At 58.2% G+C, this 26,936-nt stretch overlaps 1 protein-coding gene across 10 annotated transcripts in view; it reads left to right on the forward strand.

Moving 5' to 3' along the window:
* The window catches only part of SEPTIN9 (septin 9), a 151,394-nt gene extending 127,315 nt beyond the window's left edge, over nt 1–24,079 (forward strand). For 9 of the 10 annotated variants that reach the window (XM_074343768.1, XM_074343770.1, XM_074343769.1 and 6 more), the window contains 9 exons: nt 14,897–15,088; nt 16,265–16,393; nt 16,835–16,916; nt 17,050–17,187; nt 17,744–17,861; nt 18,762–18,857; nt 19,130–19,226; nt 21,012–21,063; nt 22,129–24,079. In XM_074343768.1, coding sequence (XP_074199869.1) covers nt 14,897–15,088; nt 16,265–16,393; nt 16,835–16,916; nt 17,050–17,187; nt 17,744–17,861; nt 18,762–18,857; nt 19,130–19,226; nt 21,012–21,063; nt 22,129–22,264 — 1,040 coding nt within the window. In that variant the 3' untranslated portion in view covers nt 22,265–24,079. Of the gene's footprint in view, nt 1–429; nt 549–14,896; nt 15,089–16,264; nt 16,394–16,834; nt 16,917–17,049; nt 17,188–17,743; nt 17,862–18,761; nt 18,858–19,129; nt 19,227–21,011; nt 21,064–22,128 lie in introns of those variants that run through there. The other variant, XM_074343775.1, reaches the window with a different exon arrangement.
* The last annotated feature ends 2,857 nt before the right edge of the window (nt 24,080–26,936 follow it).

A 26,936-nucleotide genomic window follows, 5' to 3' on the forward strand; every position in this document is an offset into this window, starting at 1 on the left:
TTTTGAGAGTTTTTTTGGGAGTTTTTTGCAGGGGAGTAGGTTTATTTATTTATTTGTTTGTTTGTTTTAATAGAGGTCCTGGGGATTGAACCCAGGACCTCTGCGCTCTGCTGCTGAGCTGTTCCCTCCCCATGTTGGTTGTCATTTTAGACCACAACATCAGTGCACCCAGCAAAGGCCCAGCCCTGCAACACACCTGGGCGCCCGCTCCCCCCCAGCAGCCCGAGTTTGGCCTCACAGGCTGTCCCACGATGTCTACTCTCGGCGTCGCAGCCTGTGAGCATGCCAGGCCCAGCGGCCAGGCCGTCAGGCCCCCTCCGTCCTCCTCCCGGCCCTCCCCACCCTCCCCGCCTGCAGCTGGAGGGGCCTCTGCTCCTCGCCAGTTCCCAGTTCGCAGGCAGAAATTACCATATGAATGTGAGTCCTTCCCGGAGCGGCTGGCTGGGAGACCTGGGAGGGTACAGGCTCCCACCCTCGGGGCCTCCAGGTTGTGTGCTGATTGTGGCACAGATGAGCGGGTGGGAGACGCTGGGCATTTTCCATCCACGGTAGGTCCCCCCCGGGTGCGGAGGGTGCACGGGTGGGTCGGGGTCTGCCTGTGGGCAGGGGAGGGCATGCTGGAGCCTGGCAAGTGTGGGGGGCCCCGGGGACAAGTGTGCCCCCTCCCTTAACTGTCTTGCGTCTCAACTTGTATAAGGACGTGTTGTTAGTGCAGTTCTTGTTATTCTGGTCCGATTTCAAAAGTCTCAGCTAATTACCGCAGGAAATGCAGACTCTAAGGAAGGACGTGAAGGCGAGGATGCGATAAAGAAATCTGGGTGCTTAGTAAACTGTAAAGTGCGGCGCACCCGGCGGTCAGCACTCCTCTGATGGCCCTGTCCCGCCTCTTGTGTTCCTGGCTGAGCTCTTGGGGGCCAGGACTGGGTACATTTTGGGACTTCTACAGAGCCTGTGAGTGTGTCTTGACTAATAAATTCTCTCTGCCAGCTGACCAAATCACTCTTAAGTTTGGGCTGGTGATATGTCACATTTAACTGCTGGACAGCAAATTAATGGATGCCTAGGGATGGGTGGCCTGGTCCTTCCACGCAGGGGACCCACTCCTTGGTGTGGCACTGCCAGGCCAGCTGCAGCAGGGGTAGTGGCGTGGCTGGCGCTTCACAGTTGGCACAGAGCCCAGGGTGAGCCCTGTTCTGACCTGAACGCCCTGCCCACCTACCCTGCCTGCCTCAAACTACATCTGTGCTTCTGGGAGAGAAGCCACGGGCCCCCCGTTTGGGGTGGGTGAGGATGGGGATACAGATTAGGGGCCGTCTAGCCTCCCCGCCCTGTTAGGCACCTCTACCCCCGCCCCCAATTTCCTGAGCAAAATTTCCTGAACGGGCAGGCGCTGTCCCAGGAAGTCCATCCATCCTTCCGCCGCTTTGTGCCTCCAGGAGGAGGATGGAAACCGGAAATTGTTCACATCTCATTCACATGCTGCCACGAACTGAAAGCCAGGGGAAGCCCGTGGGAAAGGATGCAGGCCAGCACGGCAGGAACGTCACAGAGGGGCCGGGGCTGGAGAGGCACCACCTGGATTGACCTGGAGAGCAGTAGCCGCCCCGTGACACTCTGGGAAGAGAGGAGGGCAGGAGGGAAGGACAGGGAGCTCACTTTTCATTCATTCATTTGTTCATTCAACCAAAGTCTTACTTTCTGAGTGCTTCAATGTGTAAGGTTTTGTGAGCAGTGATGGAGACAGACCCGAGCGTTCAGCAGAGGAAGACAAAATCTGCAAATACTAGTTGTGAGCAGGGCCATGTGGGAAGGGAACTGAGAGACCCAAGGGGTGTCCCCCGGAGCCGCACCGAGGGAGAACCTCTCTGAAGAGCCTTGTTTGTTTGTTCGACAAACGGCAAGGAGACAGGGAGATGGTACGCAGATCACGGCTGGAGAACCGGGCGTGGGCTTGTATCTTATTAACAAAAACTTAGAGCATCTACCGTGCCGGGCACTGTACTCTGTGCTCTGTAAGTATCTCGTTTGGGCCTTATTGCACTCTTAGGAGACAAGTATTAGTGTCTCATTTTACACATAAGAAAACTGAGGTACAGAGAGGTTAAGTTACTTGCTCAGGGTCACACAGCGAGTCTGGGTTGGAACAGAATCCTAGCCCCAGGATTCTGAAGCCTCTGGCTCCTGCGTTACCTCAGGTGCAGGGAGAACTAGGCAGGGTTTCAAGCAGGGGAATGACATGATCAATTTGTTTTAAACAGGCTTCTTGGGAGGGTGGGGGACGGCAGTTATGGTGATGGCTTGGATTTGGGGAGCTGTGGAGGTGGGAGGCAAAGCGACTGCCTGCAGGTGTATTGGATTCGAATTGATAGGACTTTGGGATGGATGATTGGATTTGGGGTGATGGGAAGGGCGGGACCAAGGCTGGGCCTGGGATGTCTAGCTATAAGAACCGGATGCCTGGAGATGCCATTAGGATGGGGAGATGGGCTTGGAGGGTGGGTTCAGTTTGGGGGTGTTCAGTGTGAGGCATCCAGACCTCACTGGGGCGGGGGCCACAGATACCTTTGGGCAGGGGGCCTGGCACCGTGGGACGTCTCTGCTGAGTCACGATGGACTCAAGGGGAAGGTCAGGTTGGCACTGGTATGTGAATCTGGACAGAGGCTGGCACTTGATGCCCAGGGGATGGACAGAGTCACTGGGGAGTGTGTCCAGCTGGGGACCGGGCCTGATTCTGTAGGTGGAAGAACCAGCGAGGTGGCCGAAAACCGCTCACCAGAGCCAGAGAAGGGAAACCACCAGAGGCCTTGCAGAAGCCGAGGGAAAAGGACATTTGGGGAAAGGAAAAGCTGGGTGGTTGGAGGCTCCATCCCTGCAAGTTGGGGTGGCCCCTGTGTGCTCTTCTCTGCAGCGGACCAGCTGCTCCGTCTGATTGGAACCCCGAGTCCAGAGAGGCACCCCGGCTTCACGCCGCAGTGTGGGCGCTGTGGGGAGATGGGCCCTGCCCGCTTCTCAGGGACGTGTGTGCCCCTGCCCCTGGCCAGCCTCTCCCCTGGGGCTGCGTTTCAGGGATGATGGATGTGTGTCCCGAGGGTGGCCGGGCAGCTGCCCACACACGCTGCTTTTTTCTGGGGGTGAGCCTGAGGGAGACGGGTGCGTGTGTGTCTGGAGACTGCTTGGATAGGCCGGCCATCCGTCTCCATCTTCACTTCAGAGAGCGTTTGAAGTCGTGGGTGGTGCCCTCGGAAGCCTCAGGGTGTGTCGGAAGGTTTCACAGGCCTGCTTTGGCTCATCCGCTCGGCCAAGTGCTCCCTCGGCCAAGTGCTCCCTCGGCCAAGTGCTCCCTCGGCCAAGTCCTCCCGGGGGAGAGCGGGGCGGGGCGGGGCGGGGGCTGGAGGTTGCGTGGGGCGGGGACCAGTGGGGTCTTTCTGGCGACTTGCAGGGTTCTGAGCAGCCCTGCAGGCAGGTAGGCAAAGTCCAGGTGGGCTGTCTGCAGAGCCAACCGGGAGGGAGCCATGAGAGGGGTCTTGCAGGCTCCCACTGCATCCTGACCCCCGCCCTCCTGAGCAGGAGGAAGCTGAGGTGGCGAGAGAATATGATGCAGCGCCAGCTCTCCCACCTCGCATCGGCCCAGAGCCGGAGCTGCCAGTGGATGGGCGACGTGATTCAAAATGGTCCAGAGCTGCTGGCCCTTCCCTCCCCACCACCCTCAACCTTTCCGGACCCTCCAGCCAGTCATATGAGGTGTCCTCCCTCCTTAAGGGGTCATGGGTCAGGCTTCCAGTCCTGGTCCAGGATTCACCCCTCCCTGCTTGGCCCCCTCCCTGGCCCTGCCTTCAGCCGCTGCCCCTCTGCCTGCCTGAAGCCACCTGGGGCCAAGGGAGGTCTTAGCCTCGCGGAGCCCGAGCAGATCTGCACAGGAGAAGGGAATTGCTTGGTATCTTTGGGGGAAAGGCTCGCTTCCTACATAGCTCCTGGCAGGGGGACGCCCAGTTGCACCCCAGAGACCCCGTCTCATTTTTTTGTTATTTTAAATGATTTCATCAGTTGTGGGAGGTGGAGCCCCCATCACACCCAGCCTCTGTCCGGGTTTTACCAGCGAGCTCTGGTGTGCATCTGCTGACAGTCCCGCTGATAGAGAGGGGGCTGGGGGCGAGGAGGCTCTGCCCACCCTCCCCCCTTAGGGGGACATCCCTGATAAGAGGAAATTCCACCCTATGACAAATGGCCAGTTTCCACTCATCCTCGGGGGAGGATCTTTTCTTTCTCTTTTTAAACTTTGCAAACATTTGCCAAGAGCTAACGGAATCTCTGTGGCCGTCCACTTCGGACTTGGTGGGCGGGCTGGCCTGGCCGGGGGCTGGATTCTGGGTTTGCCTTGGGGTAGGGACCCATCGTGATGCTGGAAGGTTCCCTGGAGTGGGAGGTGGCTTCAGGGCACATTCCCTGCTCCTGCTCCTGCAAGGCGAGTGGGCAGTGGAACATGGAATAAAAGCTACATCCCTTGACACAGGAAGTCAGAGGCCTTGTCCCTGGCCTTCCCTGAGGCGTCCGTTCTGCCTGCAGCTTTTTAGGAAGTGAATAGCACGGCGTGCAGGTTAGAGCCTGCTCCGACCCAACCGACCCAAGATTGATGTCTCAGTAGGCCGCCGAGCCCGGGTGAGGAACTGGGCTGGAGGAGGAGGAGGAGAAGGAGGAGGAGGAGGCGGGCTGGAAAAGAAAGAACAGAAGGGGGCCTCTTCCAGGAGGGGAGGGGCGGCGGGCTGCGAGCTGGACGCCGTCCAGATTTGCCTCTGCCGACTGGGGCCGATTGGAACTGTGTTGGCAGAAATGGAGGGCTTCTTGAGATTCCTTCCCGGACAATAGAGGAGAGGTTTGCTTTAAAGGGTTTGGCGAGAGGAAAGGACAGGCAGGAGAAGTGGGGAACCTCCTCTCCCCCGACTTTGGGGCGCCTCGGGCCCCTGAGAGAATAGAGTCGGGCCTGGACGGGCGCCGCTCCTGCTGCGTCCCCTCCTGGGCCCTGCAAGGGGCGTGGGGTCGTGGGAACTCTTCCGCCCAGCCCTCTCCTTGCACAGAAACTGTAAAACTGCAACTTCGTTTTGGGTCTCCTCTTGGGAAAGGGCCAGAGCTCCAGCAGGGGGTGAGGGGGAGAAAGATTCAGCCCCTCGCATTTGCGAGGCCCGCGCCTTTGTGCTGGATGTGTAAGCCGGCTTTCAGGCCAGAGGGCAGAGGCTCAGATTTCTGGCCTCCTGGTTCCTGATCAGGCCAGGGGAGACGCTTCCTGCCCTGTACAAAGTGTGAAGTGTAATTCGATTTGGAATTACTTATCGAATTAGGCGAACCCTGTGCGCTTTTAAAATTCATGACTCGATCCCTGCGCCCGCACACATTTGCAAAATTCAGTCGTTTATATTCAGTGTTTCCATCTTTAGAAGGGAACAGGAAGTTCCCCCATGACATTTATGGGGAGTTTGTAGTGGCTTGAGCAGGTCAGCGGGGACACAAGGAAAAGCGGAATCTGGTAAACGGGAAAAGATGCCAAAAGATGCTTCAAAGCCCTGCATCGAAGGAGGCCCCTTATCTCCCCGCCCACCCCTGCCCCCTCGCAGCTTTCCTGCAGCTTTCCCCTCAGGCTCAGGGATGGAGACCAGCTGCTCAGAACCTTTGCTCTTTTTCTTTTCCCGCCCTTGATCTTTTTTTTTTTTTAAACTTCCTCCCTGGGTTCCTTGCCTATAAGGGGTGACTGAATCTGCCTGGAAGTTTTGGCTGATAAACATTTGAATAAATGAACTTCATGTTCTTGTGTGCCACCACTGTTTTCATTCAGACTGATCTCAAGCCTATAGTGTCTTCTGTTTGTTAATTACTACGTAGTAGGCGCTCAATAAATATTTGTTGAATAAATCGTTATAGTCCTGGTCCACTAGGACCCCAGGATCTTTTTCTACTGTTATTGTTTGTAGCCATTTTAAAAAATTGAAATATAGTTGATGTACAATGTTATATAAGTTACAGGTGTATAATATATAGTGATTCACAATTGTTAAAGGTTATACTCCATTTATAGTTATTACAAAACATTGGCTATATTCCCTGTGTTGTACAATATATCCTTGTACTTATTTTATTTTATTTTTTGGGAGGGGATGATTAGGTTTATATATTTATTCGTTTGTTTTTAATGGAGGTACTGGGGATGGAACCCAGGGCCTTGTGCATGCTAAGCACGCGCTCTCCCACTGAGCTACACCCTCCCCGCCGTCTTGTAGCTTGCTTTATGCGTCATAGTTTGTACCTCTTAATCCCCTACTCCTACAGTGCCCCTGTCCCCACTGGTAACCACTAGTTTGTTCTCTAGATCTGTGGGTCTGCTTCTTGTTGTTACATTCACTACTTTGTTGTGTTCTTTATATTCCACATATGAGTGATACAGTACAGTCTTTGTCTTTGTCTGACTTACTTCACTTAGCATAATACCCTCCAAATCCATCCGTGTTGCTGCAAATGGCAAAATTTCGTTCTTTTTATTGTTGAGTAATATTCCACTGTGCGTGTAATCACATCTTCTTTATTCATTCACCTGTTGGTGGATACTTAGGTTGTTTCCGTATCTTGGTTGTTATAACTAACGCTGCTCTGAGCATTGGGGTGCATGTATCTTTTTGAATTAGTGTTCTTATTTTTTTCGGATATATACCCAGGAGTGGAATTGCTGGGTCATATTAGTTCCATTTTTAGCTTTTTGAGAAACCTCCACACTGTTTTCCACAGCGGCTGCGCCAATTTACATTCCCACCAACAGGGCACAAGGGTGCCTTCTCTCCACATCCTCGCCAACGCTGGTTATTTCTGTTCTTTTTGATGATGACCATTCTGACAAGTGCGAGGTGATGTCTCACTGTGGTTTTGATTTGTGTTTCCCTGATGGTTGGCGATGCTGAGCATCTTTTCATGTGCCTGTTGGCCATCTGCATTTCCTCTTTGGAAAAATGTCTATTTGGGTCTTCTGCCCATTTTTTAATCAAGTTTTTTTTTTAATGTTGAGTTGTATGAGCTGTTTATATCTGTTAGACATTAGTTCCTTATCTGTCATATTATTTGCAAATATTTTCTCCTATTCAGTAGATGATATTTTTGTTTTGCCAGTGGTTTCCTTGGTCCTTTGGTGCAAAAGCTTTTAGGTTTAATTAGGTCTCATTTGTTTATTTTTGCTTTTACTTCCCTTGCTTTAGGAGATGGATCCAAAAAATACTGCTACCATTTATGTCAAACAGTGTTCTGCCTATGTTTTCCTCTAGGAGTTTTATGGTTTCCGGTCTTACATTTAGGCCTTTAATCCATTTTGTGTTTATTTTTGCATATGGTGTGAGAGAATGTTCTAATTTCATTCTTTTACATGTAGCTGTCCAGTTTTCCCAGCATTATTTATGTAAGAGACTGTCTTTACTCCATTATATATTCTTAACTTAATTGACCATAAACATGTAGGTTTATTTCTGAGCTGTCTCTCCTCTGTTGCATTGATCCATGTGTCTGTTTTTGTGCTAGTACCATACCATTTTGATCACTGTAGCTTTGTAGTATAGTCTGAAGTGATACCTCCAGCTCTGTTCTTCTTTCTCAAGATCGTTCTTAGAGCCATTTCTTTAACATCTTTCTCCAGAGCAGTTTCTTCTCCGAGGCCTGCCTGCCTCTGTACGCGTCTGGCGTCCAGGTCCACTGCTGCCCTGTTCTGTCCTTGGCCCGCCTTTCCTGAGCTGGTCAACAGCAGCGCCTCCCTGTGCTGGACCTCTTCTACCAGCATGGGGAGTCATCTTTGAGGCCCCTGTGGATTCTGTCGATCCTTCCTGGGGCCTTGTGGAGGGGGGGTTTTAGAGTGAGGATGGGCATTTTGATATCTGCTTGGCATTGATGCGTCTAGGAGCTTTGACTGGGCCACCAGGTGTACGGGGCCTCTGGGGTGCCAGGGTTTGCCTTCCTCAGCACCAGTATCCTGGGGGACCTGTAAACAATCCTGAGAGAGCCCTGGAATCTGGACTCCTCAGCTTGTGGCCCAGCTTGGCCTATAGACTCCTTTTCTCAGGACTTGATGGAGATTAAGATGCTAATGCAGTCAGCAGGCCTTTCCAGCTGGCTGGGTGGCATTGCCTCCTGGCAGTTCCCAGGGAGGGGCTGGAGCCCCAGCATCTGGCACTTCCTGGGTCTTTGCTGTAGGAAACCTACGTTTCTTTCCCCTTTTCTTTGGTCCTGAAGGACCTGGCTTGCAAAGTCTGCCTTCCTGCCATTCACGAGCTCTGTGACCACAGTAAGTGACAAAAGCACCGTAGGCCTCAATTTCCTCATCTGTGAAACGGGGATGCTGGCAGTACCTGCCGTATACGGTGGCTGTGATGTTCCCTGAGTTGGTGCACGGAAGGCGCTTGCAGTGGCGCCTGGTGCAGAGTGAGTCCCGGCAAACACTGGCTGTTGTGACTTGTGTTTTTCGTTGGTCCATTTGTTCGTACGGCACACATTTAGCCATGGACTTGCCATGTGCCAAGCACTCCAAATGTGGCGGCACAGGAGTGAGCTTGGTGGCCGAGGTAGCTGGCTTCGTGACTCTTACGTGGTGGGCGGACAACGTGGTGAAGGAGAACCACGTGTTGGGCACGTCGCTGGCGGGTTATCACTGTGGGGGCTGATCGCAAGCAGAGCACAGGCCCAGCGAGAGAGTGGTGAGGCCGGAGGGTCTGGCCGCCAGGCTGGGCCCTGCAGGCCCGGGCAGCCCCCTCGGAGGCAGAAGGGAAGGAAGAGGCAGCTCTGGTCACTCTGTCCCCCCAGCATTACCTGCACCGGGGACTTGCCTGTCTTTAAGAAGCCCCTTTGCAGGGGACCAGAAGCATTCACTGTGTCCTGGCCATGGGCCCAGGCGCTTGGGTGTTGGGGGTCTGGGTGGGTGGATGTCCCCTTGGCCTGCTGTGCAGCCTTCCCCTTGGTCCCTGGGTTTGGGGGCCCCTCTGCCGTGTGCGCAGTTTCTGGGTGAAGTGAGGAGACTGTCTGACTGTGACGACCACCTGGGCGAGGCTGGGATGGGGAAGAAGGAAGGCTTCACCGAGGGGGAGGGCACTGGTGGGAGATGTGGTGGCATCCGTGTCCCCAGGCTTTAAAAGCCGGGTCTGGGGAGGATCAGGGTGACAATAGGGGCATTGCGTTGGCTTTACCCTCAGAGCTTTGTCCTGGGATGTGTCCCTGGCTGTGCCCTGGCTGCCATGTGGCCGCTCCCTCTGGCTGGCAGCAGCGTCAGGCAGGAACCCGGGGCCATTGCCCCACAGAGCCGCCTCTGCATCTGGCAGACCAGGCTGATGCTCGGGGATGATGGAACTCGTGGGGACATTTCTGGGCAGCAGCGCAGGCAGCAGGACAAACAGGGAGGGGGCGGGCAGAGAAGGGTGGCCCCTGGGTTGCAAGCCTGCTGTGCCAAGCCCCCCGCTTGGCTGCGCTGGGGCTGCAGGGAAGTGCGAGCCCCCCCGCGAGGCCAGCATGCGCCTGTAGGGAAGCGGGGGCAGAGATAGGGCCACCACACCAGGCTGTGGGGACCAGGGCTCTCCCACCAGGGAGATGGCCCGGGCTCCAAGTGGGGCTCGCCGAGAGAACCTGCCACGGGTTCCTCCGGCTGGTCTGCCAGTCCCAGACGTCCCAGACGCCGGCCGGGACTGCTGGTGTGGCCTGACAGCACGGGGCGGGCACAGAGACCCCAGGCCTGCGCGCGGGCACCTGGGCCCCGGCTGTCCTCGCGCTGTAAGGCCGGCTGGCGGCCACTTATGGCACAGTGGGCTCCTTTCAGTCCATCCCTACCAGCAGGGTCTTCCTTTCTTTCTTGACATAAGAGCTGATTGAGACGAAATTCCTGTACTGCGCCAGTCGTCCATTTCGAGTGTGTGTCGGTGACACTTACTCACAACGTTCTGCAGCCGTCATCTTTATCCAGTTCCGGAACGTTTTGACCCAGAAGGAAATCCCATACGCATGACGGCCCAGCCCCTGGCAGCCACCGATGTGCCGTCTCTGTGGACTGCCAATTCTGGACGTTTCATTTAAATGGCTCATGCCATACGTGGCCTTTCACATCTGGCTTATTTTGTTGAGTGTGATGTTTTCAGGGTTCGTCTGTGTTGTAGTGTGGGTGTCAGGGCTTCACTGCTTTCCTCTGTTGGTGGACCTTTTGAGATATTTCTTGAGCGGCTACTTTGTGCGGAGAGTTGAGGGTAGCGCTGAGCAAGCCGCAGCCTCCCATTCGAGGAGCTTTCAGGGTAGGGGTGGGGAGTGCAGGGCAGGACGGAGGATCCAGGACCAGAACCCACCAGGGGGTCCCCACCCGTGAAGCCTGCGGTGGGGCGCTGCATGTGAGCTTTGACAGGGTGGCCGTGTCACCTGTTGTCCAGCCTTTCCGAGAATCAGCTGGGTTCTATTAATAATTGGGCTGGATACCCAGAAAAATTGAAAGCAGGGACTCAGACAGACATGTTTACACCCGTGTTCAGAGCAGCATTATTCATAATAGTCAAAAGGTGGAAACCACTTATGTGTCCATTGATAGATGGATAAACAAGGAAATATTTTTCAGACATAAAAAGGACTAAAGTTGTTACACAGACTGCAACAAGGATGGACCTGGAGGACGCGCTGCTCAGTGAAAGAAGCCGGACACAAGACCCCACGTGCGTGAGGTCCCTAGGGGCAGCACGCTCACGGAGGCGGCAGGCAGAGCAGAGGCTTTGGGGACGGGGGGGGGGGGTGGATTCGTGCTTAATGCGCACGGAGCTTCTGTTTAGGACGATGAGAACGTCTGGAGACGGACAGTGGTGATGGTTCCATACCGTTGTGACTGTTCTTAATGACACTGAATCGATCACTTAACATGATCAGAATGGTCAAGATTGTGTGTCGTGTCCCCAGTAAAGAAAATGACTAGGCTGGAAGGAAGGCAGAAACCAGTGTGTGAGATCACCCCCAGCCTGTGTGGTCACCTGGGCTGTCCTTCCCCAGAGGAGGGTGGTGGGGTGCTGGGCAGCAATGTCGCCCGGGCCTGGGAGCCTGAGGAGAGAGTGGCTGACCAGGTAGAGGAGGGGTGAGGCTGCCCCAGGGGTCACACCCCCACCTAGCACTCTCTCCTCAGGGTGTGGCTCTGGAAAGGAAGGGGTGTGGCACCCCCTCCTTGTATCCCCTTTTCCCAAGGGATTCGCAAATAGGAGCAGTGAAAAGTAGCAGCAGGGGCTGCTGTGTGACCTTGGATAAGTTACTTAACTTCTCTGAGCCACGTTTTTCGCTTCTAAAGAGTGGGGCTCCCTCTTGCTCTGTTTGCCTGACAAGGAGGTAGTGAGAGTCATCTTGGACGTAAATGTGAAACCTCTTAATTTTTCTGTTAAGAACATCCCTTTCCTATTAATAGCATTCGATCGTGTTCATTTTTGGGGATGGAGGTGACGGATGGGAAAGAGAGGGAGGCCCCAGCCTCAGGCAAAGGTCACTAGGGAAGATGGATTGGACCCCCTATCCAAGGGGAGCCCCCCAAGACCCCAAGCCTTCACTACTATTTGTTGCGTGTCCCTGGTGGGCTCTGGGGGCCCAGTGGGATCCATACATGTCCTTGCCATCCTCACTGGAGCTCACGGTCTCTGGGGAGGGGCACATGGATATTAATCAAGTATCACAGATGTCAATGTGAACTCACAGGGTTGATTACATTTGGTGACGGTCTCTTGTTGGCCAGACCGCTTCCAGTGCATTTCTGAAACAAATCAGTCTCACCGTTTGTAAAACAAGTCGGCTGGACCAGGATTCTCTGCTGTCCAGTCTCATTGACATTTGCCATGTGTAGCTCTTTAAACTGAAATTCAATAAAGGAAAAAATTCAGTTCCTTAGTGGGACTAACTACATTTCAAGTGCTCAAAAGTCACATGGGAAAACAGCTGATGGTTCCTCAAAAATTAAAAATACCACTACCATTCGAGCCAGCAGTCCCACTTCTGGGTTTGTACCCAAAGGAGTTGAAAGCAGGGTCTGAAGGAGGTATTTGCACACCCATACTCACAGCAGCACTGTTCACAAGAGTTAAAACACAGAACAACCCAAGTGTCCATCGACGGGTAAATGGATAAGCAAAATGTGGTCCCGCCACACGCTGGAATATTACTCAGCCTTGAAAAAGAAGGGAACGCTGACACAGGCTACATGGCTGAACCTTGACGGCATGATGCTCAGTGAAACAAGCCAGTCACAAAAGGACAAATACTGATGATCCCACTCATACTGGGTGCCCAGGGTAGTTAAATTCGTAGAGACAGAAAGTGGAATGGGGGAGGGGGAGTTAGTGCTTGCTGGGGACAGTTGCGGGTTTGCGAGATGAGCTGTGGAGACTGATTACACAACAGCATGAATGTACTTAATGCAACAGAACTGTATGCTTAAAAGTGGATTAAGATGGTACATTTTGTGTTATGTAATGTGTAATATTAAAATTAATACTGGACCACATTTTTTTAAGTCACACGTGGCTGCTGTATTGAACAGTGCTGGAGTTGCTGGTCTCCACCGTCCCTTCCATCTGTCCGGGACCCCCGGGGGTCCTGCAGGGGTTCACAGAAAATGTCTTCGGGCCAGTTTGCCTGTGGGCCATCTGGGTGGGCGGAGTTGAGGCTGCTGACCAGGGGGCCCCCCCAGAGGGGGTCCTTGCAGGAATGGACCCTCACCCGTGCAGAAAGCCAGGCTCTTCCCTCAGCAGGAGGGAAGGCGCTTGTCAGGTTTTTATGATTATTTCTCAAGCGGGGCCCTGGTGGGCAGGATGTTTGCTTTGGTTCCAGTTTCTGCGGTGGATGTTGGTGCCTGTGGAGGGGCCGGCCGGGGCCTCCCTCGACCCACTGCTCCCAGGGCCCGTGGAGGGAAATGAGGGGGTTCAGGGGGCGGCCACCCACCCCCACCCCAGGCTGCTCCAGGAGTGGGGGAGGGGTGGAGGGAGATGTGGGGGTGGGGCAGGGGCTGGCCCAGTCCTGGGCAGAATGGCTCCCAGACCCGCAGACAGATGGAAGCAATTTTCGGTCACGTGGGGCAGGGCTGAACTGCTTGCCCCGAAAGACAAGGCCCCTTGTCTGTCTCCAGGAAGCAGCCTTGAAGCCACACGTTCAGGCCAGATGCAGCTCTGGTCTTTGTTTATTTAAAGATGCTGGAGCCCCAGGGAGAGTGTTTCTGAAAAGGGATGGGGAGGAGCCCCCATACGTTGGTTGAATGGGGGTCCCTGCCTCTTGGGCCCTTTGTCTCTTCCCGGCCTGGGGTGGGGGTGGGGAGGTACGGTGGACCCGAGGCCCCAAGTATCAGCCTGTTTTTCTTAGGAGCGATGTGGGGACCCCTGGCAACCCCTGGCGTTTTCATATGCATTATCTTCCTTGCTCGATGCCTCACTCTCTCAAGTGGGAATGGCTGTGCTTTGTGAAGGCTGAGGAGATGGGGAAGTTAGTGGCCGACTTGAGAATAAACCACTGCCCCCAAGTTTCTGGGATATGTGAGCTCATGGTCCCTGCCATCTGTGCTCTGGTCCTGGCCTGAGCCTGGGCGTGGGAGGGGAGGGTGCTGGTCCTGATCCCAGCTTCCCTGAAGACAGACGTGGCTGTAGAGGTGTCACCTGGGGCCCAGGTAGAGTCGTGTTACTTCCCCAGGACCACAGCTGATCTGACAGCCCCGCGGTGACCTTCGTGCCCGGCGACCTGTGCCCTGCTGCTTCCTGGGGCAGGGGCAGGAGGGGCTGGGCAGGCTGCTTGCCCACCCTGGCCTCCCGGGCCCTAACGCGGAGCACGGTGCCCAGGGAGCTACCAGCCCCTCCCCGAGGGCTGGTGTGAGGGGCTGGCAGGAGGGGCTGAGGGGCCGAGGAGGGGGGAGGCGTCAGGACGTGCTGTGTGGTCCCTTCCCTTGAGCTCAGGATGCTCCAGGAGGAGAGACTGTGATCCTCCCTGGGAGGTAGGATGGAGCCGAAATCGAAATCCTTCTTAGTGGATGGAGGGGGTGGGGAGACCCTGGACCCGCAGGGGCAGGAAAGGGGAGCTGGGAGGCCAGCGGAGGGAAGGCGCGGTCTGGGTGGGTGTCACGTCTGGGGCTCCCTGGGACGTGGCCGATGTGCTCCAGACGGACCCCTGTAGGGAACCCGCACCATCCTGAGCGCCCTGACCGGCCCTGCTGGGCCGGTGCACCTCAGGTCCCCGCTGTCCGCCTTCTGGGTGTTCCCCACCCCCCAGGCATCCGACGGGGGCATGTGGACTCTTGAGGGCAGCGGGGGAGGAAAGGAGGAAGGTTCCGAGCAGACGGAAAGCTTGAGTTATTTTGAGCAGCTCAACCCCATCTGCCCCTCCGCAGACCTGAAAGCAAAACCTCCTCCCGGCCTGTGGGCGTGGGGCCCGCAGGTGCTGGGTCCCCAGAGAGAAGACGGCCCCCTAGATCTGGTCCATCGTGGGAGGCAGAGGCAGTGCTGCCCAGGGGCCCGCTCCTTCCTGCCATCTCCCAGGAAAAACTGGGCCCAGAGGAGTGTGGAACGCCCCCGCCTCCCAGCCCTCCTGCCGCCCCAGGGCTATGGGCAGGTCCCTGGGACTGAGCCCGGGGACGCGGGCTCCTTCTGTCCTTCCTTCAGAAGGCTGTCCTCCTCTGTCCTGGCTTGTGGGACAACACTGGCTGTTTGACCCCAAGGGCCTGGTGGTGGCAGGGCTGGTGATCTGAGTCTGGAGTGAGGCTCTGTCCCAGCAGGACAGCCCGGGACCCGGGGCTGGGATGTCTTGGGGAACCGAGCTGCAGTTTCCCTACCTGAAGACGTGGGGGCTTAGCAGACGCCCGCATTGGACGCCCGGCACCCCCTGATGCTCCTGCTCCCCTGTCTGCAGCCACCGAGGCAGCTCCCGGCAGCATTGGCGACATGGCCGACACCCCCAGAGATGTGGGGCTCAAGCAGGCGCCCGCGCCGCGGACCGAGAAGGCCCCGGTGGACTTCGGCTATGTGGGGATCGACTCCATCCTGGAGCAGATGCGCAGGAAGGCCATGAAGCAGGGCTTCGAGTTCAACATCATGGTGGTCGGTGAGTCCCCCGCCCCCACCATGCAGGGAGCCGTGCAGGGCCGGCCACACACGCTCCGGGCCCGGATTTGTCTTAAAAAGTGAAGGGGACAGACCTGGCCTGCAGGACAGATTGCAAGTGGCGTTGTGTGTGCACATGCGTGCCCGCCGGGGGGTTCTGCCCTCCATCAGCTCCTCCCAGGGGCCTCTGCCCGTCACATTAAGATCCCCTGAGACAGCCTGGGGAGGCTCAGCCCTGGGCCGGGCAGGGGCGCTCTGCCCAGAGGCCTCCACCTTCTTCTTTAGCTTCTGCTGAAGCGTCCCCCTCACTACGGCTCGAGCGCTGAGGGGCTGATCCCCCCACCCAGCAGGCCTGGCTGGAGGCCTCCTGGAGGTCCTTGGAGGCCAGGGGGGAGGTCACTGATTAGCCCAGCCCAGGGGTGGGGGCCGGCTGGGGGCACAGTGGGCAGCCCTTGTTCTCAGAGATCCTCAGGTCCTGTTCAGTCCTCGCAGGAACCTCGTGAAGGGGGCACCCCATTTTACCGACAGAAATGAGGTTCAGAGAGGGCACGATGGGGTCAGTCGGTTCTGTGCCCCCTCCCTCCCTCCCTCCCACAGCAGTGTCCCCACTGCAGATGCGGCTGGGATGGAAGGGCGCCTGTTTGGGGCTCCACAGACCAGGGTGGGATCCCCACGTTGCCCCCACTAAACTGTGTGACTTCCCTGGGACTTCTGTCAGCCTCAGTTTCCTCATCCGTAAGATGGGGTAATCTGACCCCAAGGGGCCAGGAGGGGCCAGTGGGAGAGCAGGTTCGGCCCCTGGATGGTCCCAGGGTGGGGGTCTCTGTAGGGCTTTCCCTTCAAACCTCACATGGATCTCAGTGTGTCTGCCAGCCAAGAGCAGATCTGCACAGGGGTCCAGCCCCCCATTCTGCCTCCCCCACATTGTTCTGCATCTTGACCCCTCCCCGGCACCCCAGGACCCTGTCTGGAGCAGTTTGACAACCCCTGTGGCCAGCAGACGAGGGATCCGTGTCCTCTACCACGACACACCACGAGAGCTCGGCCACCGCCCGGCCTCCCGGCATCCCCCCGACCCTGACCCCGACCCCGAGCCCCTCGGAGGCATCGCTGCATTGCGGGCCCGTGAACTGCCCTCTCTGGACGGCCCGGCTGACCGACCCCGTTCTCTCCCCAGGGCAGAGCGGCTTGGGAAAGTCCACCTTGATCAATACCCTCTTCAAATCTAAGATCAGCCGGAAGTCGGTGCAGCCCACCTCGGAGGAGCGCATCCCTAAGACTATTGAGATCAAGTCCATCACACACGGTGAGCGCCGGGTGGGGGTGGGGGGGTCCATCACACACAGTGAGTGCTGGGTGGGGGTGGGGGCGGGGGGCTGGGCACCAAGTCAGGTAACCTAGGTCCCCTGAGCTGGGGGACTTGTGGGAGACCTTTGGGCATGTTGAGACTCGGGGTGAGGGCTCAGGGATGCTCGCCAGGACCCCTGTAGGCCCTGGTCAGACTGAGCTCCCTGGAGACAGCTGACTTTTCCACCAAAAGTCATGGGCAGGGGGCACCCAGGACAAGTGTCATCAGGCCTACCCGACTTCACTGCTGCAGGCTGTCATCTCCCTGACATCATTGCTGGGCGCCCCGGTGCCCCAGCGGGGCCTCTCTGGGGCCGGGTGGGGCCGGCAGCCTGGCCCGGGTGTGTGTGAGGGCCCTGAGTCTCCCGCTGAGCTCGGCGGGGGCTGTGATTCTGTGCAGATATCGAGGAGAAGGGCGTCCGCATGAAGCTGACGGTCATCGATACGCCGGGGTTCGGGGACCACATCAACAACGAGAACTGGTGAGGGGCTCGGGGGCCCCGCCTCCGGGCGGAGGACACGTGCGTCGGGCTGGGATTCGGGGATCGGGGGCCCGCGGGCGAGGACAGGCCGGCGGGGGCCCCGCGTGCCGGCTGACCCGGGCCCGCCCCGCAGCTGGCAGCCTATCATGAAGTTCATCAACGACCAGTACGAGAAGTACCTGCAGGAGGAGGTCAACATCAACCGGAAGAAGCGCATCCCGGACACGCGCGTGCACTGCTGCCTGTACTTCATCCCCGCCACCGGCCACTCGTACGTCCCCGCGCGCGCGCGGCCACATGTGTGCCCCCCCCCCCCGCCTCTGCGCCATGCAGCTGTCCCCAAGCCAGCGGGCAAGGGGCCGGGGACGCCCCGGGGAGCAGCCCCCAGCCCCACCCGGGAGGCTCGGCCGAGTGAGCCCAAGGGTGCAGGTGTGCGTTCCTCCTTCCTCTCCGCCCACCTCGAGGCCCACAGTGTGACGGCCATCTGAGCCAGCAGCCGGCGACAGCCCTTCTCCGGGTGGACCTTCTGGGGACTCGGGGAGCTCATGGACGGGAGTGCTTGGAGCTGGCCTCGTCCCCTGCGCCCTCCTGCCCAGGCTCTGTGTGTCCCAGGAGCCCTTTTCCTTTCTCTGTCCCTGGCTCGTGGCGTGGCCGGCACTCAGCCCATAGCCTTGACCTTGTCAGTGTGGACCCAGCTGGGAGCCCCTGCAGGCACCCCGCGGGCCTCCCTCAGCTCCATCCAGACTGGAGTGGGCCACCCTCCCTCGTTCCTGTCCCCATTCCCGTGTCCCTGCGGCCACACTCTCATCCGTGTCCTTCTGCTCCAGCCTCAGGCCCTTGGACATCGAGTTCATGAAGCGCCTGAGCAAAGTGGTCAACATTGTCCCAGTCATTGCCAAGGCCGACACGCTGACCCTGGAGGAGAGGGTCTACTTCAAACAGCGGGTGAGGCTCCACCTCACCCGGCCCCCCAGCCCCCAGCCCCACAATGGGAACAAGTCTGGTGGGGCTAGTCAGACACGACATGCCAGGTTTTTATTAGATGGGAGAGATGGTTCAGAAGGAATGGTCTTCACCAGGGGACAGCTGGCCACTTCCTTCTCCACTGCTGTCCCACTTTGGGCCGCTGTCTGAGCAGGAGGGGAACCCTAGGCCCCCATAGGACCTCTGCCTCGGTGGGCGTGACTGAGGAGGGCCCTCAGTCTAATCTCTAAAGCTCCGCCCTCCCCACGCAGGCCTCTGCCCACAGCCTCTGCCCACAAACCCACACCAGGGAGTTTCCCAGCATGCTTAGGGGAGGGTGGTCCCCTGGCAATGGGAGTGTCTGGAGGGAAGAGGAATGAGAGAGCGCCCAAAATTGCACACGGGTGTGAGTCTGTGTTCAGGGCAAAAATGACAGCTGCCCACTAGGACATTGTCAACTGAACGCCATCCGTGTCGGGTAATGCAAGGGGCAGGGACAGTTTAGCACAAGCAGGTGCACCTGTGCAGGTCTGGGAGCTGCAGGGAGAGGGTTTCCAGGCAGAGCTCAGGACGGGGAGGACTCGGCAAGCCTGAGGTATTTTCCTGGGGGTGTGATGTGCTGGAAGGGGAGTACAGGGAGATTCCTGGGACAGTGACCTGGGCCCTTGGGCAGCTGCAGGGCTCTCCCGGCAGGCAGGTCTGCGGCTGCCCCTCCTCCGTTCGGGAGGCAGAAGCACTGCAGAGTATCCGGGCAAGAGCCCACCCTTAACCCCAAGCCTGGGGCCACTCACTTTATGGAGGCCCTGGCATGGGCACATCCTCATGGGCCAGTGCAGCTTGCTGTGTGGATGGTGCCCACATCTCTCCCCTCCGGACCCCCAGATCACTGCGGACCTGCTGTCCAATGGCATCGACGTGTACCCCCAGAAGGAGTTTGATGAGGACTCGGAGGACCGGATGGTGAATGAGAAATTCCGAGTAAGTGAACCAGCCAAGATGCTATTCCCGGGGGCCCCTAGGTCCCTGCTCAAGGATGTGGGTGGGGATCTTCCTGTCCTATCTGGGGGTTCTGGGGAAACGGGTGGGATGGCCTTGAGCCATGAGAATGTACTCTCTGGGCTGGGAGGGGTCAGAGCCAGAGTGTCTGTAGGTGGCCCTCAGGGCTGGGGCCCCAGACTCCTCCCAGGGGACCAGGGAGTGGGCTGGCCTTTGCACACACGCGTGACCCATGCCACCTGCCCCTCTCCCAGGAGATGATCCCATTCGCCGTGGTGGGCAGTGACCACGAGTACCAAGTGAATGGGAAGAGGATCCTGGGAAGGAAAACCAAATGGGGCACCATCGAAGGTAATCACCGAGCTGGAGCCTGGGGCTCCCAGACAGGCCAGGAAAATAGCCGCTCTTGCTGACTGAGAGCCACGTGCCGAGGCCTGAGCTGGCGCTCTCGGGACCTCCTCCGGTGCATTGCCCACCCAGCCACGGGGAGGGGTCCCAGGGTTCCCACTCCACGGGGGTGAAATGAGGGGCCAAGTGACTTGTCCGGGACCTTCAGCCATTAGCCGGCGGAGCTGTGCCTCCACCCCGATCTCCTGTGGGCAGGGAAATATCCCGTGGCGGAGAGAATAGGATGGGCACTGCCGGGTTCTAGGTTCCAGTGATGGGGTTTCACAGCTGTGCAGTGTGACCCTGGACAAGTCACCCCACCTCTCTGAGCCTAGGAAAGGACTGGGCTGTAGCTCTGTCCAGCTGAGAACCGGATACCCTCAACAGAAGTTCCCAGGACCCCCGCATCTGAGGGTCACAAGACTGCTGTAACAAACCAGCACGGACTGGGTGGCTTATAACAATTTATTCTCCTAGTTCTGGGGGTCCTGCGGGAGACTGTTCCCTGCTGCCCTCCTGGTGGCTGCCTGTGTCCTTGGTGCCCCTTGGCTTGTAGACACACTGCTCTGTCTTCACTCCATGTGCCTGTGCCTTTCCCTATTAGAACACTTGTCCTGGGCCTTCGGGCCCTCTCCCAACCCAGGATGGTCCCCTCTTGAGATCTTACCTTAACTCCACCTTCAAAGACTTTCCAAACAAGGCCCCATTCGCAAGGACCCAGGGTTAGAAGTTGGATTAGTCTGGGGGACACCGTCCAACCCTCTGCAGGTGGCCGCGACCCCCTGGGCGGGTGGACCTGGCCGTTTCCGTATCCGCCCGTCTGTCCCTCCCTCCCTCTGTGGAACAGAGGGGAATGGGCCCCTTGGCTGAAAGGCCCAGCATAGAGAAGGAGGCAGGAAATCCAGCAGTCCCTGTCAACTCCAGCTGCTGCCACCCCGTCCCACACCCAGGTCGTCGTGACCTTGGGCATGTCCCTGTGACCTTGAGCATGCCCCTTAATCCCCCCAGGGCCTCCGTTTTCACCATCCATAAAGTGGTTACTGTGGCCAAGAGTTTAGTAAAATGAGAGAATTTGTCTCAAAGGCCACTGGAGCTTTTGGGGCGGCAGATCCTCTAAGAAACCGATACAGTGAAAACTGCCAGGCACCAAGCACCCAGGGCGGCTCATTGTAGGGGGGCTCCTGTTACTTCTCTGTCCCACCCCGGTGACTGTTCTGGATCTTCTGTATCGGGCTTCACCCCTGGGCTCGTCCGCCTTGGCCCCGCCTCGTCCGCCTTGGCCCCGCCTCCTCCATTTCCTGTCTTCCTAAAATCTTGCTTTTGAGGAACCTTTTTATGAAGGCGTGTTTTGGAGGGCTGGAGAACTTTGGGTTAAGAAAGGGCTCAGTGGGGACCTGGGAGGGGTGGGGGAGGGTAGCCAGGCAGCTGACACGCCTCTGCTGCCCCCTGGTGGCTAACTCAGGCTCTGGAGACAGTCCGTAAAGGAAATGGTTGAGAAACGAAAAGAGGCTGTTTTCCTGTCTCCCTCTCATCTTGTGGCCCAGATCCTGTTCACTGAATGACAGGCTGTCTTGGCTGGGTTACTGTGCCACCTCCCTGCTAGAACAGAACCCTCTGGGCAGGAGGGCAGGAGCTGTGGTGCCCCGTGCTTCCCTTTGGGCAGTGACTCCCCCCTTTCCCTGCCCAGCATTGGCAGGGGAAGGGGAGGATCTGCACGACATTAAAGCCTCTCCTGTCTCCCCTCCTCAGTTGAGAACACCACACACTGTGAGTTTGCTTACCTGCGGGACCTCCTCATCAGGTGAGATACCAGCTGGGGCTTGGTGGGGGGCTGACGGCTTGGGGGGGATCTCCATCAGGGTGAGTGGACGGAGGTCCTGGGCAGCGGCCTGCCTGCCCTGCCTATCTGCCATCCTCCCCAGGAGGACTCGGAGGCCTGTTTTCTAAAACACTTTCTTGGAAATGAAGCAAGAATTGAAAATCCTTTTTACTTCTCCTTGGGGAGGGTTGAGTTCTCATCACAGCAGCCCAAGCCCATGAGACTCAGGGCCCCAGGAGGTCTCGTGTGCTGGGCGTGTGTCGGGGGCAAGGGGGATGTTCCCCGGCTCCCATCCCAGCGGCCTCTGGCGTCCTCAGTTTTCTTGAGCCCAGGCAAGGAGTGGCCCATCCTCAGCCCATTGGAGAGGGTGCCGGGGTAGGGGGCAGGGCAGGTGGACGGAGGAGGGGGATCCCAGCTTCTCAGCCTGCAGGATGGATGCTAGGGACGAAGTCAGCAGGAGGGACTGGGCCATTTCTCACGGCCTCCACGCTGGGGGGGTGTGGCTTCCAAGAGCATCCCCACTATGCTGAGAGGCTGGCTGAGGAAGGACACCCACCATGGGCCCTTCCGGCACCCGCTTCCAAACCTCACCCTGGTGGGCTGTGGGGAAGGGAGGCTTGGACACAGGGCTGGCAGGGGTTCCCAGCACCCTCCCCCAGGCCGCCTGCCTGCTGCAAGCCACTGCCCCTTACCTGCCAGCGCACCTGGCCGTCGGCCTGGCATTTCTAGAACAGAGCAAGGACAGCCCAGCCCTGCCATGCCAGGGGCCTCGGCTCTACCCGCTCTTGAGTCTGCACACAGCCCCTGTCCCCGGACTGGCCGCTGGGTTGACACAGAGGAAGGGGACAAGTTAGAACACATGATCCTGAGAGCATCTGGGGTTGCTATGGAGATCCCTAGTCACACCCCTGCCCAGGCCTGGTCCATCTTTGTGGGGCTAAAGTGCCCCACTGGGGGACCCCCTGGGGGTGGGGGGCAGGCGGAGCAAGCAGGGCCAGCCTCCCGCCCCCAGCCCGGCCCTCCTCGCGACTCCCCGTGCCTCCCCAGGACGCACATGCAGAACATCAAGGACATCACCAGCAGCATCCACTTCGAGGCCTACCGCGTGAAGCGCCTGCACGAGGGCAGTGGCGCCGTGGCCAACGGCGTCCAGGACAAGGCTCCCGAAGCCCAGGAGGGGTAGGCGCCGCCTGGCCGGGACCCTGCCCCCGGGACCCTGCCCCGAGCCTGTCCGTCCCTCACCGCCCCACTCGCCCCATTTTATTTTATATAATTTTCTCCATGTGGCATCGATCTCTGCCCCTTTACACATGCCAAGTAACAAGATGACGGGTGCCCTCTGAGTATGTTCGCGATTAGCCCGCAGACTACAGGGGCCCGGGCTGGGAGCACCTCGGAGTGGAGGCCGGCTCTCTGGCCGTTCCTGAGGTCCAGGAGAGGCTGGACCGGGGCCAGGAGGGGCGGGGAGGACCATTGACTCAGTCCCGACCCTGCCTCCATCTCGGGGTGGTGCCCGCGGTGGGTGGAACCATCCTGGTGGACCTGGAGCCCCTTCCTGCCCCCGCCTCCCCACCCGGCGCTGGCCGTGACTCAGAGCCCCCTACCCGGCCCCCAAGGGGAGAGCAGTTCCTTCCACGAGACCCAAGTTGCCAACTGCTTAGATGCAGCAAGGCCCGTTGGCTGCTGCCCACCCGCAAGCCTGTCCCGGAGCAGAAAGTGCCTTTATCTCAGCCGTCCATGAGAGCCGGCAGACTCTCCCCAGCTGTCCCCTTGGACGGGAAGTTGGGACAAGTTGGAGAGAGGAAGGTGTGTCTTCATCTTCCCCTCATGTCCCGTGTCCCCGCCGCCCCCCCTCCTCCCCCTGCTGGGATTTGATTGAGGATCCAAAGGAAGGAAACAGATGCACCCCACCCCACCCCACCCTGATTTGGGGAGGGTCCAAGCAAGCGAATCTGGCGGAGGAGCTGAGGGAGGAAGTGACGGCAGGTGCAGGAAGGAAGCGGGGGCCCCTGTGAACCGTGGCTGGGAATGCTCAGAGTGGCCCTCGTGGCCTTGGTGCCTGCCCTGCCCCACCCCGTGTGACTGGGAAAGTGTGTGTGTGTGTCTGTCTGTCTGTTTAGACATCCATTTGGCCCAAGACGCTCTGGTTAAATGAATGCCCAGTTAGCCACTCCAGATGTACACTCAGCCCTCCTGACCCAGGCCTTGCTGATGCCGCCACCCAGGGAGGTGGGGGCCAGGCAGGCCTGACTTTTTGTTACCCACCTGCCTCACCCACCCCCTCAGCCCACCATGAAGACCCCAGAGGGGGAGAGGTCAGAGGTCAGGTGTGCACGGCCCACAGCCCGGCTGCAGAGCTGGCTTTCACGTCCGCACAGCCCAGTCCATCTCCTGCTCCCTCACCCCTGTCTCCGTGGGGGACAGCAGGGACCATCTGTGCCAGGCACAGCAGACCGCAGGTGCTTCCTCCTGCCCCCTGGAGAGACCGAGGGGCTGGCTCCGGCCGGGGAGATGAGATTGGAGCCCACGGGGAGGTGCCCGCCAGCCCAGGAGGAGAGCAGAGAGGAGGGATGGCTGCAGACAGACCTGGTGTGTGCGCGTGCGTGGATGCCATTGCTTTGCGTGTTTACTCCCTCCCCACCCGAGAGAGGAAGGGCCCCTTAGCGAAACAGTTTACTTGCCGACTTGCCATTTTTGCCAAAACCAAGATTTTGAAGGATGCGTCTGTCTCCAGCATCGGGGCCTGGGCCAGGGGGCAGCCTCCCGGGCGGGGGTGCTCTGCCGGGCCCCTCGCCCCGGGGTCTGGCAGCTCCCATCCTGGGACGCCTTTGCTTTCCTTCTCTGTAGCCAGATTTTGAAAACTTGTTAGTCTCACTGGGCTCTGTTCCACAGTGGCCCTTCGCTATGTGCCTCCTGAGAAATTCGTCTCTTTTTGTATAAATGACAAAGTGTTGAAAATGTATTTCCTGAAATAAATGTTCCAAATGCAGACCTGGAAGGCTCTGGAGTGGGGATTTTTTTCTTTTTTCTGACCTCGAAAGTGCTCCTTTGATGAGAGGAAAGAGGGCATGAAAGCGGCTGCTGGGGAACTGTTTAACCTCCTTCCGGAGGGAGGGGGGAGGTTTCGGGGACTCAGAAGCACTCATTTAAAGGGATGATTGAAAAGCGGACAGAGAATCTTAATTTATTCATTAAAAGGAGACTTTGAAGGGTTTCCACAGGGTGGTGCTGTGAGCTGCTTCTATTAGTGTGTCCCTGGAAATAAGTTTTTCTTCTTAAAATTGAAATCTATTGCTATGAACCCTATGAGCTGTTCTGTTTTTGACAATAATTTCATACCAATTTATTATTCCAAGAGAACTTGGTCCCCCAAAGACTAGGATTTAAGAGGCTGCCATGTGAGGTTTTATCTGCACGCTAAGTGCCGGGGAGTAAGGCCGGGGGTGTGGCTGCAGAGGCCCCTGTGCACAGACGTCAGCAGCCCCGTTCTCCCTCCGTGGCAGAGTGGCCCAGGGCTGCCGTCACAAATCACCACAAACTGGGCGGCTTAAAGCAGCAGAAATGGGTTTTCTTCCAGTCTGGAGGCTAGATGTTCAAGGTCACGGTGTCGGCGGGCCAGGCTCCCTCTGAAGGTCTGGAGAGGAGACTTCCTGCCTCTTGCCATTTTGGTTTCCGCATCGCTCCAGTCTCTGCCTCCGTCTTCATGTGGCTTCTGTGTCTCTGGTTCTCGAGCCCACCCTACTCCAGGAGGACCTCATCCCGGTCCTTAACATTGTCAGGGACCCTGTCTCCACATAAGGCCACGGTGTGAGGTGAATTTTGGGGGTCAGGGGACGTGGTTCAACCTACGACACCCACCTCTCCCCACCCCCCGCCGCCCCCCGTCTCAGACTCTGGGACGAGGCAGGTAGCCGAGATGGGCAGGGGAAAGCCCTGAATTAGGACTTGGGTGACCTGGGCTCGAGGCTCTGCCACCAATGAGCCAGGTGGCCTCAGGATTGCCACAGCCCCTCTGGGCCTCCCTGGCCCTTCTGTCGGACAGGTTGGCTTGTTTGGGGGGAAGCAGATGGACTAAGTCTCCAAATGAATCGATGGGAAGTAGCCACACAGGCCCTCGACTTCCAGGATCTGAGGCGTGTTATCAGCGCCCGAACCTGCCATGGGCACGGGAGGGTCGGGTTGGGTCGGCCCTCACGCGGGGCTGCAGTCCTGGGGGTGGTCATCTCAAGGCCCTCCCGGCTGACCCATCCCCCATCTGTAGCTCTTAGCGGTTCCTGCACTTGTACCCCCTTCCATCCTCCAGACTAAAACCGTCCCATTGCCACCCCTGCCGGCCATCCCTGCCAGCAGCTTTCCCTCTGGCCTGACCCTCTGGGACCGACACCATCTCCAAGCTGTGGTCTCAGCCCAAGAATCCCACTCCCCGTCCCAGGGACCCACTTCCCATGTCCAGCCAGCTCGCTGACCCCTACACTGCTGTCAATCTATTGGCCTGACTCTGGGACCAGGGAGCGTCTGGCCATCACCTCTGCCCAGCCCGCCCGCACCTCCATCCAGTGAAGGGGCTCTCCCTCCTCCCACCCAATGAAGCAAATCCCCTGCTGCAGATCCAGGTGACAATGTCCCAGTTCGCCTGGAAATGAGGGGTTTGCAGGGCTGCAGGACTTCCGGTGCTAGAACTAGGGAGGTCCTGGGAAACCTGGACCACTTGGTCCCCGCAGTGACCCACACCACCCTGACCCTCTCCCAGCCGTCTCAGAGCCCTGGCCTCTGGCTGGTCTGTCGCCAACACATCCTGAGGGGGTGAGCGGGAGGCCCCGAGGACGGGCCACAGCCTGGCTTCTGGGGACACGCCTGATGCAGAAAGTCCTCCACACTGTGGGGGCCCCCTGGCTGGCCCTCCGCGGGCCCCACGGACAGCCCGGTCCAGCTGCTCTGCGGCAGAGATTCCCCTGGGCCTTAGAGAAGTTACAGCTGCATGAATGCCGAGACCCCAGTGGAGAAAACAGCTTCCTTCCTGTTCACAGAGGACGGCTGTAAATAATGAGAAGAAAAAGGGGCCGTAAATAATTAAAGCTGCCCAGAGTGAGTGGGTCTTGAACCGTCTGCCTGATTTAAAAACTAATTACTTGGAGAGTTGGCGCTGCCAGGGAGCTGCTGCAGGCTGCCCACAATGCCTCCTCCCCCTCTGCCCCCACCGCCTCCTCTTCCTCCCCCTCCCACTTGGTTAGCAGGAGCACCTGCATCAGGCTCAGCGGTCAGTCCCGGCACACGGAGAACTGCCGTGGCCTCTCCATCCGCCTGATCCATCACCTCATCAGAGTCCATCCCACGAAGAAATACAAATCCTCTGAAGGAAACAGCCTTGCGGAGTGGCCATGTGGGAGGGGTGCGGAGGACACCGCCCAGGTGGAGCTGAGTCGGGCGGGGATCCTCAGGAAGCCCCAGGGGCAGCTTTGCTGGTCCCTCCAGGGTGGGTACCATTCAGAATCAGGATTCAGCCCAGCATCTACATCCCACCAGGGGCCCCACGAAGGGGCCTGGGGATGCAGACGCCAAGTGGCATCCTTGGCCTTGTCCTGACTGCCCTCCTGGCCGGGCATCTCAGCTTCTTACCCTCAGGATGTCCTTGCCCAGAACGGTGGTTGCCAGGGGCTAGGGGAGCGGGCTAGGGAGAGTGAGCATTTAACGGGGACAGAACTTCAGTTTGGGAAGAGAAAGAGTTCAGGAGCTGGATGGTGGTGATGAATACACAACAGTGCAAACGTAATTAATGCCACTGAACTGTAGGTATTAAGATGGCTAAAATGGGTAGTTTGCCACAATTTAAAAAAACGTCTCAGGAAAGTCGGTGT

The sequence above is a fragment of the Camelus bactrianus genome, chromosome 16 (genome assembly GCF_048773025.1).
Source record: "Camelus bactrianus isolate YW-2024 breed Bactrian camel chromosome 16, ASM4877302v1, whole genome shotgun sequence".
NCBI lineage: Eukaryota > Metazoa > Chordata > Mammalia > Artiodactyla > Camelidae > Camelus > Camelus bactrianus.